Here is a 15330-nt window from a genome sequence, read left to right as displayed (position 1 = left end):
TACCTGTGATTTCTGAAGGCCACTTGATCAAGACATCATTCTCGTCCTTCTCTGCATGCTTTGCTGAGACATCTCCTTAGATGTCACGAAACTTTAACAGCTATCCTGAACTTGGATTATTATGTTAAATGAAAAGTAGAGACCATCCTGCCAATCCATCTCATGATTGGCTACTGGAAAAGAAAGGGAACGGAGTTAAGCGAAGGCCTTTCCTGCATCAATATATCCCTTTGCTCTTCCTGTCCCCATTATATTTTCCCTCTTCCCGTCCTCCTCTTTCTACCCCGTTCTACCTGCACCCTTCCTGACCCCCATCGTGACCCTCCTTTCAGGACTGCTCCTTCTTGCCCCCTTCCTTGCCTTCCTCTTTTTCTGCACTTGTTTTCTTGCCTCTGCATTCTGCCATGTTTGCCAGTCCACTGTTTCTACCCCATTGCTCTGCACCCTCTATTGTCTTGTCTTCTCATATTCCAAACTGTCTCAAAAAGCAGCCCATAGATTCATAAAATCTGACGGGAAAACTGACATTTACATGAAATCCCTGTTGTTGCCTCTCCTTTTTGCTTTCAAATAACTCACTTCTTTGTTTCCCATCCTCTGTCTGACTTTTCCCCTGGGCTCAACTTTCTGTAAGTCATTTGTATATTTGCCTAAATCTCTATTAATATATTTCTGCAATTTGCACACAACTCATTCGTAGCTACCAAGTTTCCCAGGTCCATACGTGATTTGATGCTCCAGTCCAGGTTTTTGATTTGGATTCTGGGATTTGAAGTCCTTTTTTATAATGGAATAAACAAGGCTACAAGTCCCAGAATTCAAAGGGAAAAACTGACTTGGAGTAGCACATCCCACATGGACCTAAGAAACATGGCAGGGCTGCTCATTTCAAGGATCCACATTTCACCAGTTTTTGTAAAGCCATACCTCTACAACCTAACACTAAGCTTACTAGTTGCCAAGATTCCCAGGTCCATGTGTGATGTGCTGGCCCAGTCCAGGTTTTTTTCTTTCACTTGTGGCACTTGTAGTTCCATTTTATTATGGAATACACAAGACTACAAAACCAAGAATTCAGAGAACCTGTCCTAGAACAGCACATCACTCACGGACCTAAGAAACTTGAAAGAGATGAACCTGGGGTTCCAGATTAGTGTACTGCCCGTAGTATAGTGCTTCAACACCTCATGAGAGAGAGTAGTCACAATATCAAGCAATTACAATTACAATCCCGTGTGAAAGATACAAAGACAAATCCTGGATTGGATGAGCTAATCATGCATGGACTTAGGAACAAGACAGCAATTCAAATATACAATCTCAAGCAAATTGTTGAGATAAATTGGAGTCTTGATCTTCCCCTCTACCACTTAACCAATCAAGGTATAAGAACTATAACAAATAACCATTCTAAAGCACTCTTGTTTAATATGAGTTAATGATGAGAGTGCACACTCGCTACGCTCGCTCTGTGTCATACTGACTTAGATATGGCTCTTGAAAAATAGACAGTAGCTCATAGCAGACTTATTCACATATGAATGGATACATGCTAATAGACCCGATTCAAGCGGGAGACTCATTATTTTGTAGCAAAAAATGGTCTCCCATCTGAAGTTGCCTCTTCTTCAACAGAAGTCAATGGAGGCATAGCTGCCAAGTTTCCCAGGTCCATGTGTAATGTGCTGCTCCAATCCAGGTTTTTATTTGAATTATGGGAGTTGTACTTTTTATAGTGGAGCCTGTGAGTGCATGCACTAGTGTATGCATCTCGCTTGTGAGACTCTGTTGTGTACAGTAAATGGCTTGGAGTCCACCTGTGGCTAACCATTTGTTGGCTTGCTTGGCACTCTTCTTTACAGCCATGTAATTTGTCACTGCAGGCCCGGCATCATTTCCATTCCTCTGTAATGAGCAGGAACCAACCACTGATTGTTTTAACCTAATCCTGACGTGATTGTGGTACTATTTTGTTCTTTTTAACTTCTGGTGTCCTGTAAAAAGAAGGCTTGTGACTGGCAAAAAAGTGCCCAGGCAGACAAACGCAATTGGAGAGTTTTAATTTTCATAGTTAACTTTCTTTTTTTTGCCAAGCTGTCTTTTTCATGATTAGCGCTCATGTTTTCTTTGTTTTTTGCTCAGAGGCTCTGTTCTCAAAAGATGACAATTATCTTGTTCTAAATATTGCAAAGCGACATTGTTTCTTTATTACATGTAATTTCTTAAATGATGCTTTAACACATAATTGTGCGGTACACCCCAATCCACCCCACTCAATCCAAAACAATCTGCTTCACTTCAATCTGCCCCACTCCAATCCAAAACAATGTGTGCCACTCCCATCTACCCCACTACAATCTGCCCCTTCCAATCCAAAACAATCTGCCCTAACTGCAATCTACTGCACTCCAATCCAAAGCAATCTGCCCCACTCTAATCTGCCCCACTGCAATCCAAAACAATCTGCCCCACTCCAACCCGAAACAATCTGCCCCACTCCAATCCACCTCACTCTATTCTGCCCCACTTTAATCCAAAACAATCGGCCCACTCCAATCCTCCGTACTCTAATCCAAAACAATCTGTCCCACTCCTATCTACCCCACTCCAATCTGCCCCACTCCAATGCGCCCCACTGCAGTCTGCTCCACTCCAGTCCAAAACAATCTGTCCACTCTGCTCCACCCCACTCCAATCCAAAGCAATATGCCCACTCCAATCCAATCCACCTCACACCAACCGAATCCACCCACTTCCCCCCAATTAACCCCACTCCCATCCAATCCACCCCACTGCCATCCAAACCACCCCACTCCAATCCAAACTCTCACCACAATCAAGCCCACTCCAACCCTCTCCACTCCAATCCTCTGAGCCCACCCCAATCTAATCTGCCCCACTCCTTTTCACCTCACTCCAATCCAAAACAATCTGCACCACTTCAAAACAATCTACCCCACTCCAATCCAAAACAATCTACCCTACTCAATTTGCCCCACTGCAATCCAACGCAATATGCCCCACTCCAAACCAAAACAATATGCCTCACTCCCATCTACCCGCTCCAATCTGCCCCACTCCAATCCAAAACAATCTGCTCCACTCCACCCTGCCTCAATCCAATCCCAAACAACCCACTCCAATCCAAAACTATAAACCCCACTCCAATTCACCCCACTCCAATCCACCTCACCCTGATCCAATCCATCCCACTCCATCCCAATTCACCCTACACAAATCCACCACAATCCACCCCACTACAATACAGTCCACCCCACACCAATCTAATCCACCCCAATCCAGCCCAGTCAAATTTACCACACTCCAAACCAATACACCTCATCCTAATCGAATCCACCTGACCCCAATCCACTCCAGTCCAATCCACCCCACCCCACTCCTGTCCAATCCACTCAATTCCAGTCTGATCCACCCCACTCCACTCTAACCCACCGAATTCCATTCCACCCCAACCCACCCTACTCCAATCTAACCCAATCCATCCACTCCAATAAATTCACTGCTATCCAATCCACCTCACTCCAATCCAATCCAATCCACCCACACCATCCCAATCCATCCCACTCCAATATAATCCACTTTAATCCACCCTGCTCCAGTCCACATTGATCCACCTTCCTCCAGTCCAATCCACCCCACTCCAAACCACCTTAATCTACCCCACTCCAATCCAGTCCATCCCTCTCCAATTTATCTACCCCACTCCAATCCAGTCGAAGGGATTGGAGCACTTCACATGAGCACCAGCTACATAACACAAGGACACATTCATTGTTTTAGTAGGCACAGGGAGATTAAGTGATTTGCCCAGAATCACAGGATGTTGAGCTGACTCCAAAACTCGAACCTGGTTCCCCAGCTCCAAAGTCAGCAGCTCTGGCTGTTACACCACATCCTCTCCCCAATCCACCTCACCCCAATCCAATTCACCCTACCCCACTCCAATCCAAACCACTCCAGTCCAATCCACCACAATCTATTCCACACCAATTCACCCCACCCCATCCCAATCCAATCCACCCACCCCTGTCCAATCCACCACACTCAACTCAGTCCACCGCACTCTAACCCACCTCTAACTGGATGCTAGGTCCTAGTCCACCCCACTCATCCAATCCATGCCACCCAAACCAATATACGCCACTTCAATCTGATCTGCCCCAATCTGATCCACCCCTCTCCAGTCCACCCCACTTCAATCCAATACACCCCACCTCAATGCAATCCACCCCACCTAAATCCAATCCACCACACCCACCCAAAGCCACTCCAAACCAATGCCCTGGCAGGCCACTCTGTCCCATTTCAATCCACTCCACCCTACTGTACCCCAATCCAATTCACCCCCCATCCCAGTTTAGTCCACTGCACTCCAATCCAATCCATCCAGCCTACCACATTCCAACCCACCCCACTACAATCCAATCCAGCCCAATCCAATCCACCCCATTGTAATCCAATCCATTCCACTGCAATCAAGCCCACTGCAATCCACCCCACCCCACCCCACCCAAATCCAATCCACCCCAATGCAATTGTCCCCACTCCAATCTACCCCAATCTAATCCAACACACCCCACTCCAATCCAGTCCACCCCAAACAAATCCAATCCATCCCACTGCAGCTCACTACACCCCAAACCAAACCACCACATTTCAATCCACCCCACTCCAATCCAATCCACCCCTCTCCACCCATTCTACTCAAATGCACCCCACTCACTACAGTCCACCACACTCTTTCCCAATCCAATCCACCCCACCCCATCACAGTTCAGTCCACCCTCCTCAAATCCAATCCACCCAGCCTACCCCACTCCAATCCACCCTACTCCAATCCAAACCAATCCACCCCCTCCAATACAATTCACCCCATGCCAGTCCGACTCGCCCCACTCCAATCCTGTGCATCCACCCCACCCCACTCCAATCCAATTCATCCCACTCCAATCGAATCCATTCCACTCCAGTCCAATCTAATCCACCCCACTCCAATCCAATCCACCCCACCCCACCCCACCCCACCCCAATACAATCTACCTCAGCTCTATTACTCCAATCCAAACCGCCTACCCCAATCCAATCCACCCCTCAAATCCACCCTAATCTAATCCACTGCACCCCAATCTAGTCCACCCCAGCCCTATCACTCCAATTCAAATCACCCACCCCAACTCAATCTTTTCCACCCCACTCAAATCCACCCCAAGCCAATCCTTCATCTCACGCCATTTCAATCCACCCCACTCCAGTCCACCCCACACTAATCCAACTAACTCCACTCAATCCACCCCACTCTACTCAAAATCTAATCCACCCCACTACCGCAATCCACTCCAACCCACTCCATCCTATTCCACCCCACTCCACTCTACGACACTCTCTTTCACTTAACCACTGAACGCTTTTCCCCTCTACAAAACTCTATGACACTCTACTCCCCTACTCCACTCTAAAACACTCCAGCAAATTCACTCTACAACACTCTACTCCCCACTCAACTCTGATACTCCATGCCACTAACTTTTAGCCATGCTAAACAGCAGCCACACTGGTGTACAACATGACAAAACCCATTGCCAAAATGAATAGCTCTTGCATAGGCAAAACCTATTGGCTTTGCTAATGCTTGTTTATAGTGGAATAAACAAGACTACAAGTCCCAGAAAAAAAAAAAAAAAACCTGGACTGGAATAGCACTTCCCGCATGGACTGGGGAAACTTAGCAGGGCTGTGGGGAAAACGCAATCTCCCGATTATTGTTGTTAACTCTCCCACTTTCCTCTTCTAAAAGGTTGGCATATATGTGAATATAAAGTTTTCTGCATTGTTTTCATATATTAAATCTCACACGCCTTGGTTTCTATTTCGTACAAGGGCTAGAAATGATGGGGATTCCAAGATGGCCGTTATTTTAGACGCTTAGTGAAAGGCGTGCTTTCCTTAACTCCGGTAGGTTAAAACAAAAAAAGAGGTTCGCTATTTGGGTCTCATTGTACTGTCGACCATTCTTTCGTGAGGGAAAGAAAACAACCATCTTGGGAGGAAGGGGAATTTTTTTTAGAGCATCATTACTAACATGCAATTCTTTTTTAAGATATAAAATGTAATCACTTGCTCAACATATTCAACATTCGTTTATTCAAATGTCGATATTTTAAATATTTGAAGTGGCAACGTTACATACAGGTAAATTATTAATTGATCATCCACCTATGACTCTCTTTTGATGGTAAATGCGTGCGTTTCTCGATATATAAATAGCCTTTTCAAGATGGTCGCTACGAAGATGACTCCGACTACGGGTGAACTGTCTTTCCTCTATGTTTATTTCTCACCGGGAGTGGACTCAGCCACTCAGCGGGCCGCGTTGACGTTACCCTGGCAACGCTGCAGGCACCGTGTATGGGGAAGGTTATGAGGTCGTGGGCGTTGATGCTGGGGTCCGAAAAACTTGTTCTTTTGCTGCGGGATGTCCGAAGGTGGAGCTAACCCCATTCCTTGTCTGGAGGCATTTATAGGAGCCGGTCAGCCTGAGCCGCAGTGTCAGACAGAGACCGCATCGCCCAAACTAGTTGCAGAGGGACCCGCACAATGCTGAAGGCCAAGGTGCTGCTGGTGGGACCCAGTGAGGTATGGACCCTCCATCAGCGTGGTTCTCCAGCGAGAGCTGTTCAAATGAAGGGCGCAGAAGATCTATTGAGAGGCAATTACTGATATTCAATAAGAGACAAAACGATTTAACACTAAGTAGCAACTGCGTGGAATATGTAGAGGGAAAGTGTGGGATGGCTAATGGGCTTTGGGGATATCTTATTAAGAACAGTGTGGTACATATAATGGTTGTCAATTTGGATGCCTAATGAGCAACAGCATCGGTATCGAGTCGAGAAACGTTGTAAATATACTAACGAGGGATAAGTTGGGCCGTGCAGAGGGCAGTTTGGAATAGCAAATTTGGTACTACGTGAGCTATCCAACAGGACTGTGTAGTTTCGGAGACATAATATGATTTATCTTTCAAGGGACTTTACAGTATCTAATGGGTGGTAGCATGACGTCTAATATGGACAGCAGGGCTATTTAATTCAAGACTGATGGGTGTTTAACCAGTAAGGCGAATGTGTCAGGCACATCGTTTTGCCCTTTCGTCCATGTAAGGGACTAAAAGAATGTCAACAAATGTGACAAAAAGATGAACCAAGAATTGCAAAAAGATGACATGTATAAAAATTTAATAAAACCGAGCTGCACTGAAAAAGTTGGCATCACTTTCAAGATTGTGACCTAAACTGAGAATGAAAGTACTGTGGCTGCCTGAAAAATATGAGTGATTCCCCAAAAATTCTGGACAGTTGTTTACCTTGGTCTTAATTGAGGTATGTGGCCAAATTTACAAATATTAAGCGTCCACTTTTGAATAAACAAAGTTTTGTATTGGCTTTTGCCGGTACATGTGCTGCCTCTGTGTGGCTTTTTTTTTGTATATACAGCGGGTTGCTGGTTCAACGTCGCTCTCATTTGCTGAACTCCCATTTGTCATGGCATATGGGCATCATGTCCTCTTCTTGTGTTTGACCCTCCCCTGGAGTGTGGACCAAGTACTTATGTCCATCCACTGCTACCATTTTTGGAGGTATTTTTTTGTGTTCAATCACTCCATATGAGTACTTGTTTTTTCAGTCAGTCTCCCATATCCCGTCCATGTAGCTTCTGTTCCCTCATGCCTGCCCTCCTGTTACATGCTGTCTCTTTTCCCTCCTACCTCCCACCCTGTAATCTATGAACCAATACTCTACTAGATGCCACTGCATTCTACGCCACTCTATGCCACTGCACTCTATGCCACTCTAATCTTCGCAGCACCTCTCTGTTCTTTGCCACTGCACTCTATATGCCACTGCACTTTAATCTGAACACTGTATCCTAAGCCACTGCACTCTACACCACTCTGATCTTCTGAGCACCACTCAATTCTCTGGCACTGCACTCTATGCCGCTCTACTCTGCACCACTCTACTCTATGCCACTTCACACTACACTGCACCACTCTACTCCTTGCTGCTGCACTCTACGCCACTCTACTCTGCACCACTGCACTCTGACACTCTGCTCTTCTCTGCATTACTCTCACTGCACTCTACACCACGCTACACTGTGCTACCGCACTCTATGCCACTATACTCTAATCTGCACTACTCTATGCCACTGCACTCTATGACTCTCTACTTGGCACCACTCTAATCTGCTGCACTGTACGCCAGTGTACTGTACTCTGCACCACTCTACTCCAGGCCTCTGCACTATATGCCTCTGTACTACTCTACCCTACACCACTGCACTCTATGCAATTCCACTCTGCATCACTTTATGCCACTACACTGCACCACTGTACTCCGAGGCACTGCATTTTTTCTGCATCACTCTTCTCTGCCTCACTCTTCTTTATGTCACTGGATTCCATGCCACTGTATTCGGCACCATTCTACGCCACTGCTATCTATGCCAGTGCACTCTACTCTTCATCACTGTATGCAACATTACTTTACAGCACTCTACGCCACTACACTCTATGCCACTCTAATCTACTCTGCATCACTATGCTGTACGCCACTCAATCAAACTCGATTTGTAATGTGCGATTAATCACCCTCTAGGGTATCCAGATGCTTGCAGGTCCTACTGGTTCATTTGAATAGTCAGGTCTTGAGGGCTCTATGGAATTGCGGATGAGAGATGATAGTCTGGAGATGCATTGGAAGGCTGTTCCAGGTTTTTGCTGCTCTGTGGGAGAAGGCACTTTCTCTGCTTCTGCTTCAGTGGATGCTTGGGGTATGAACAAGCGATAGGGAGGCGGAGCGTAGTTTTCTGATGGTTGGTGGAAATTCAGGCTGTGGTTAGTTTAGGCGGTCCTTGGTTGTGTAGAAATTAGTGTGCATGGGTTAGCAGCTTGAATACGCACACTCTGCACACACAGCCAGTGGAGTTGCCTGAGGTGTGGTGTGATGTGGGATCATTGGGAAAGGTCAAGGATGAGTCTGGCTGTGGTGTTCTGTATGGCCTGAAGTCTTTGTAGGAGTTCCAAGGCAATTCCTATGTAGGGGACGTTGCCATAGTCTAGTCAAGTGGCGATGATGGCCTGTGTCCGGTGCATCTCGTGTCCAGTAGTCACTTCAAGGTCTTATGTAGCATGAACAGAGAGAAAGAGCAGGTGGAGGAGACAGTATTAATCTGTAATTCCATGGTGAGCCTGTTGTCAGTGATGATTCCAAGGTTTCTGGCATGTTCGGTGAGAGTGGGCCTTAGTTCTGATGGCCACCAGGAACAGTTCACTCCATTTTGCACTACTCTACTCTACGCCACTCGTCTCTACACTACTCTACTGTATGACACGGCATTCTATGCCGCTGCACTGTAGGCCACTCTTCTCTGCACCACTGTACTCCACTCTGCACTCTACACCACTCTACTCTACTTTGCACCACTGCACTTTATACCAGAGCACTGTAAGCCATTGTACTCTACTCTATGTGCCACTCCACTGTATGCCACTCTACGCCACTCCACGCAACTCCACTCCACTGTACACCACTCTACTCCATTCTGCTCTATGCCACTCCATACAGTGGCACTCTATGCAACTGTAACCCACTCCACAAAATGCTGCTCTACTTTATGCCACTCTACTTTATGCCTCTCTACCTTAGGATACTCTACTTTACGCCACTCCACTTTACACCAGTACACTTTATGCCATTTTACTCTACAGCACTGTCCGTCACTCTAATCTACAGCACTCGAAGCCACTGCACTGTATGCAACGCCTCACCACTTCACTCAATACCACTGCACTCTACGTCACTCTAATTTACTCTGCACCATTCTGCGCCACTGACCTTTATGCCACTGCACTCCAGTCTGCACTACTGCACTTTATGCCACTGCAGTCTACTCTGCACCACTCTACGCCACTGCACACTCTACGCCACTGTACTCTACTCTGCTTCTTGCACTTTAGGCCACTGAACTCTGCCATTGCACTCTACTTTCCTCTGTGCCACACCACTTCACTGTATGCCACTCTACGCTACTTCAGTCAGTGAAACTTCACTCCACTGAACGCCACTCTATGCCACGTCACTCCACATAGTGGCAGTCTATGCAACTATAGCCCACTCTGCCCCACTTCAGTGCACACAGTGCTGCACTACTTTACGCCTTTCTACTTTATGGCACTCCACTTTGCACCACTTCACTCTACCCCACTTCATTCTACGCCACACCACTCTGTGTCACTCCACACCACTCTGTGTCACTCCACAACTCTCTACACTAAGCCACTTTACTCCACTCTGCTTTATTTCACTCTACGCCACTCTACACTCCACACCACTCTAGTCTACCCCACCCACCTACTTCACTCTACTCTAGTCAATCTCTATGCTATTTCGCTGTACGCCACTGTACTCTACACCATTCTAATGCACTCTACACCCCTATCCTCGCCACTCCACTCCACTCTACTCTACGCCACTCCACTCTACGCCACTTCACTCTACGCCACTTCACTCTATGCCACTTCACTGTACCTCACTTCACTCTTCAAAACTCCACGCACCCCCAGGCCACTCTTCACCGTGCCACTCAACTCCACTCTACTCTGCTCAACTCCACAGTGCTCAACAACATGGCTAAAAGACATTGGCATAACCAATAGCTTTTGCGTATGCACAACCTATTGGCTTTACAAATGCTTGTTACTTTTCCTGAAGAAAGCCCACTTTGCTCCTTATTAGATCACACACACAATCCTTAGAACTGCAGTATTCCCTGTACCACATATTGTTTACCGAGTCTGTTTTGTCCTCTTTAGAGGCAGTTATACCTACCTGATTAGAGAAATAAATCTCAAATGTAGGAGTCTTTGTGCAACCTGCAGCTTAAAAGTTGGAATCTCAGAAGGTACTCATCCTTTCAGCATTGGTGTAACGAGTACTGATGGATTGCGTAACAACACTGAAAAGGTCCAAACATGTCTTGAAGTATCATTGAAAACTTTTTCACACCATTTGGAGCAAATCAATTTTATGTTTTTTCAGCCAGTTTACAACTTTGTGTAAACAGTGTGGAGCAGTGCATAAAAGTGGTGATGTGTTGTTTTTACACACACTTATTATTTCATTCTATACTTTTTGACAGCATTGTTATGATCAGCAAAAATCTGATGGCAGCCTGGGTTGGTGGAAAGAGGTGCAAAGAACCCACAGTGTGTTTTGTTATCAGTACTAAACTAGATGAAATAAGAAATGCACCATGTAACCCAAGAGTAGTCCAAGGGTTCTTTTAATTCTGTATAAAAAAAGATGTATCAAAGCACCCTACATTCCACTGATGGCATTAAAGGATTGCTCCGCTCATACGCTGTAGGTTACAAGCTGTTAGAGGTAGCTGATTTAAATTGAGTTTTGAAGATATGACGGACAGATTCATGGTTCTCTGTTAGGGAAATATTCTATTCTGTAGAAAAAACAAGTATTGACAAAGCCAATAGGTCTTGCCTTTGGCTGAGCTATTGGCTTTGCCAACCAGGTAGAGGTGGAGAAAGTGAGGACAGGTGGAGGGGCAATCAATTTGTACATTTTATTTTCACTTACCTCAACAGAAAAAGTTAAATGCTGGAGTTGGGAGCATTAAAAATAAGTCTTATTCTGGCTAGCAAATCTGACTTCACACCCCATGCTTTTATTACATTTACTCTGCCTCACTACTTTGCTATTTTTTTCCACAATAAAATGCCACATCCACAAACTAAGAAATATAAATAGCTCCTCTTTTGGAGAGAATATTATTTTCTTTTTTTGTGGTACTAACCCCATCGTGTTTTGTTGGTTTTTTGTGATGTTAAGTTGTTTCATGGGAATGCTGTTCAACTGCTTGGAAATATGTCTGTGGTGTGTTTTGGTTATAGCTGGTAGCTTCTCGGCCACAAGTGAAAGGTAAAGGGAGAGGCAGAGACTTGGGCATGGAGATAGGTGGGGACTGTGAGCAGAAGAGAGAGTGAGAGGAGGCAAAGCAGAAAAAGAGACAGAGACGCAGAGAGAGAGAGAGACTGTAGGAAACTGGGTTCTAGTTGCAGTACTCCACCCTTTCACCCCCCACACCTTTTGCCTGTTTTTTTTTTTTTACTGAAGTGCACTGGGTTCCTGCTAACTGGGTCCATTTGCCAGTGCCAGTGTTCCTTCCCCAAAACAAGACACTTAATCCGCAAGTGGCCAGGCCCTTTAGCACCCCTCTAATTCCCTAGTAAACGGTACCCCTGGTACTTAGGGCATGGGTACTGAAGAGGGACCCTAAAAGCTGCAGCACAGCTTCTGCCACTCTAAGGAACCCAGCACCAACCTCATGCAGACTGCCATTACAGGCTGCCTGACAAGGTGCCCCTAAAAGTGAAAACAAGGTATGGCACACACTTGTTTGCCATGGCATCTAAACACTGTTGTAATATTTGTAAGTCACCCGTACAGCAGGTCTTTCAGCTCTGAGGCAGGGTGCATTATATTACAAGTGAGGACATATATGCTTGAGCAAATGTGCCCCTACTTTGTTTTTGTTGATTCTTAGACACAGTAAGTGTGCAGGGTAGCCATTTTAAATACATGTACTGGACACTGGTCAATACGGGTTCCCCAGCTACAAGATGGCTTCTCTGAAGATAGGTATGTTTGATATCAAACATCTCATATTAATAAACCCTCACTGATTCCAGTGATGGATTTATTAATACATGCACCCAGAGAGCACCTTAGAGGTGGCCCCTGAAAACCTACCAACTGATGGTGAGCTCCCTACAGTTCTGGCCAGTCTGTCACCAACAGATGAAAATCTGGCCCACCATGGTGAGAGCCTTCACTCTCTGGAGGTCAGAAACAGCCTGTCCGTACTGAGGCTTCGTACACCCCTCCCCACAGGGTGATCTGCATTCCAAATCAGGGATCTTCAAAGAAGCCTACCATCTTTAGTATGCAGATCTGGCCTTCCTCAGAGGAAGATGCCAACCTCCCTGCCCCAGGGTCCATCTGGCACCTGGACAGGCAGACAAATTAGCTATGCAGGAGGTGTGTCACATTTCTAGGCTGGGCACACCCCTAGGCTGGCCAGCCTTAAGTGGACACCACCTAGGAAATTCTGCCATCTTGTGTGTGGTGGAATTTAGGATCTCTGGACAGGGTGGTACCCACTCCCTACATGAAGTGGTCTTTTAGGGGGTATAATGACCCCAAGGGTAAGTAGCCCATTATCTACTACCTTACACTTCCCTTAACGCCCTCTAAGTGGACAATAGAAGGGACCCCCTGATACCAGATCATCAGATCTTCACTGGACGCAAAAGAAGGAGTGGACAAGAAGCCTGGTGAACCAGAGAACCCAGGAGAACAACTGAATTGGTGCCAACTCTGTCGGCCTGCTGCACCTGACCCTCGAGGAGCAACTGACCTGTCCTGCCGCTGCAGTCTCCAAGAAACTGGGAGAGCTGCCAGTGCTTACAAATTGCCAAGAAGAACTCTTTTGGAGTAGAGGAGCTGCTCCCATGCATCCGCAGGCACCTAAGAAAGAACTGTGAAGACCGGGACCCCCAAAAACCTGATGCCGGACATCACCACTGCACTCAAGCCACCTAGCCCGAGCCGAAGTTGGCCAGTGGTGTCCGTGTGGTCTCCAGGTACTCCAGAGACACAGCCCACCCTGAGTTTGCCCACTGTGGACTTCGAGGTGGAGTCTGCAGCCTGTTTCTGCAGAATCCACTGCAACCACGAGTGACCTGGGGACAGAAACTCGACTCCTCAGGGCACCTCTACACCTGTATGTGCCAGACAGAGGAGAAGAGAATCAAGGGTGTCCCCACATCTCCCAGGCTCGTGAGACGTGAGGCCACTTATTAGCTTTGTCGGACTGGACCCCCAGTCCACTCCTGTAGACTGTATCTGCAGGCCCCCCCCTGCAACCATAAGGAACTCCAGCACCGGAACCAGTGCCAAAAGACACCACTGCACCGAGCCCCACAGCTTGAGGAGAATTGGATAAACTGTGTCCCCATGTGCCCAAGGACCTCAAGGGTCAAGCCCCCTACCCTCGTGGATTGACACGCAACTTTACAACTGGACTGTTTCCCATTAAAGTGAGTTGGAAACCCGACGCCATGACACACTTCTGCACCCGGAAGCACCAGAACCTCATGAGGTGTCCTGTTGGTGGGGCCTTGGTCCCTGCCTCATACTCACCTTAAGTTCTGGAGGACAATCCTGTAAGTCACTGTGAAGAGTCCCTAATGCAGTACCTGTTTCCCCCCCCCCCATAGGATAACATTACCACACCCAAAAATTGCACTATCAACTTTTAAAAACTGTAAAAATCCATACCATGCCTGGTTCCAGTGATCTTGGTATCAATGTTTATATAAAAGTATGTGTTATTTTTATAAATGGGTGTGTTATTTCTTTATTGCGTGTGTGTCTCACTATATAAGTGTGTGCCTTACATGCTTTGCACTACCCTCTGATATGCCTACCTGCTTGACCACACTACTCAAAAAGAGAGCATTTGGGATGTCACCCGTGCCTCTGTGGTACCTCTGGGGATTGCTTGGACTCTTTGCACAGTGTAGCATTTTGGTCCACTGTATAAAGAGACAGTTTCCTACAGAGACACAGTAGAAAAGATAGAGGCAGTGGAAACGACAGACAGAGGCAGAGATAGATGCATTGGAAAACAGAGTGAGATACTGAGGTACATAGAGAGACTGGGACTGACTGACTTCAAAAGGAGAGGTATAGAACGATATGGTGGAAAAATTAGGCAGAGACTGAGGCACACAGATAGGCAGAGACGGAAATTGGAAGAGACACAAAGAGAAGCAAAGAACTGGAAAATAAGACCTAAGAGAGGGTGAGAGGCAGACATAGTAGAGGAGAAAGAGCAGCATTAGAGAGGTAACACAGACAGACAACAGAAACACTAGAAGCAGAGAGGGACAGGTGAATATGCACAGTAATGACACAAAGAAGAAACTGGGGTGGGTGGGAAAGGAATAATCAATACTGATGGGGATGTGATGGGCATAAGGAACACGAACGAAGGGGTGGGAGGCCAAGAAGCAACAAGAACGTAAGTACTGATGGAGAACAAATAAAAAAAAAATCATCCTAGCCTACTGCTAGAAAACAAAAGTTCTCGAAGATAGAGAATGCTGAACGGTGGTAGACACAGTGCCCTGAACATAAGACATGTTTAACAGAAAATGCAATTATCCAG

General features: G+C 46.4%; 1 protein-coding gene across 2 annotated transcripts in view; it reads left to right on the top strand.

Annotated features, from left to right (window-relative positions):
• Positions 1 to 6392: 6392 nt before the first annotated feature.
• Positions 6393 to 15330, top strand: part of IFT22 (intraflagellar transport 22) — an 88823-nt gene continuing 79885 nt past the window's right edge. Inside the window, exon 1 of one of the 2 annotated variants that reach the window (XM_069226970.1) lies at positions 6393 to 6654. In XM_069226970.1, coding sequence (XP_069083071.1) covers positions 6616 to 6654 — 39 coding nt within the window. In that variant the 5' untranslated portion in view covers positions 6393 to 6615. The remainder of the gene's footprint in view (positions 6655 to 15330) is intronic. The other variant, XM_069226969.1, reaches the window with a different exon arrangement.

Source organism: Pleurodeles waltl, chromosome 3_2 (genome assembly GCF_031143425.1).
Source record: "Pleurodeles waltl isolate 20211129_DDA chromosome 3_2, aPleWal1.hap1.20221129, whole genome shotgun sequence".
Taxonomy (NCBI): Eukaryota; Metazoa; Chordata; class Amphibia; order Caudata; family Salamandridae; genus Pleurodeles; species Pleurodeles waltl.
This window is presented reverse-complemented; position numbering and strand designations above follow the sequence as displayed.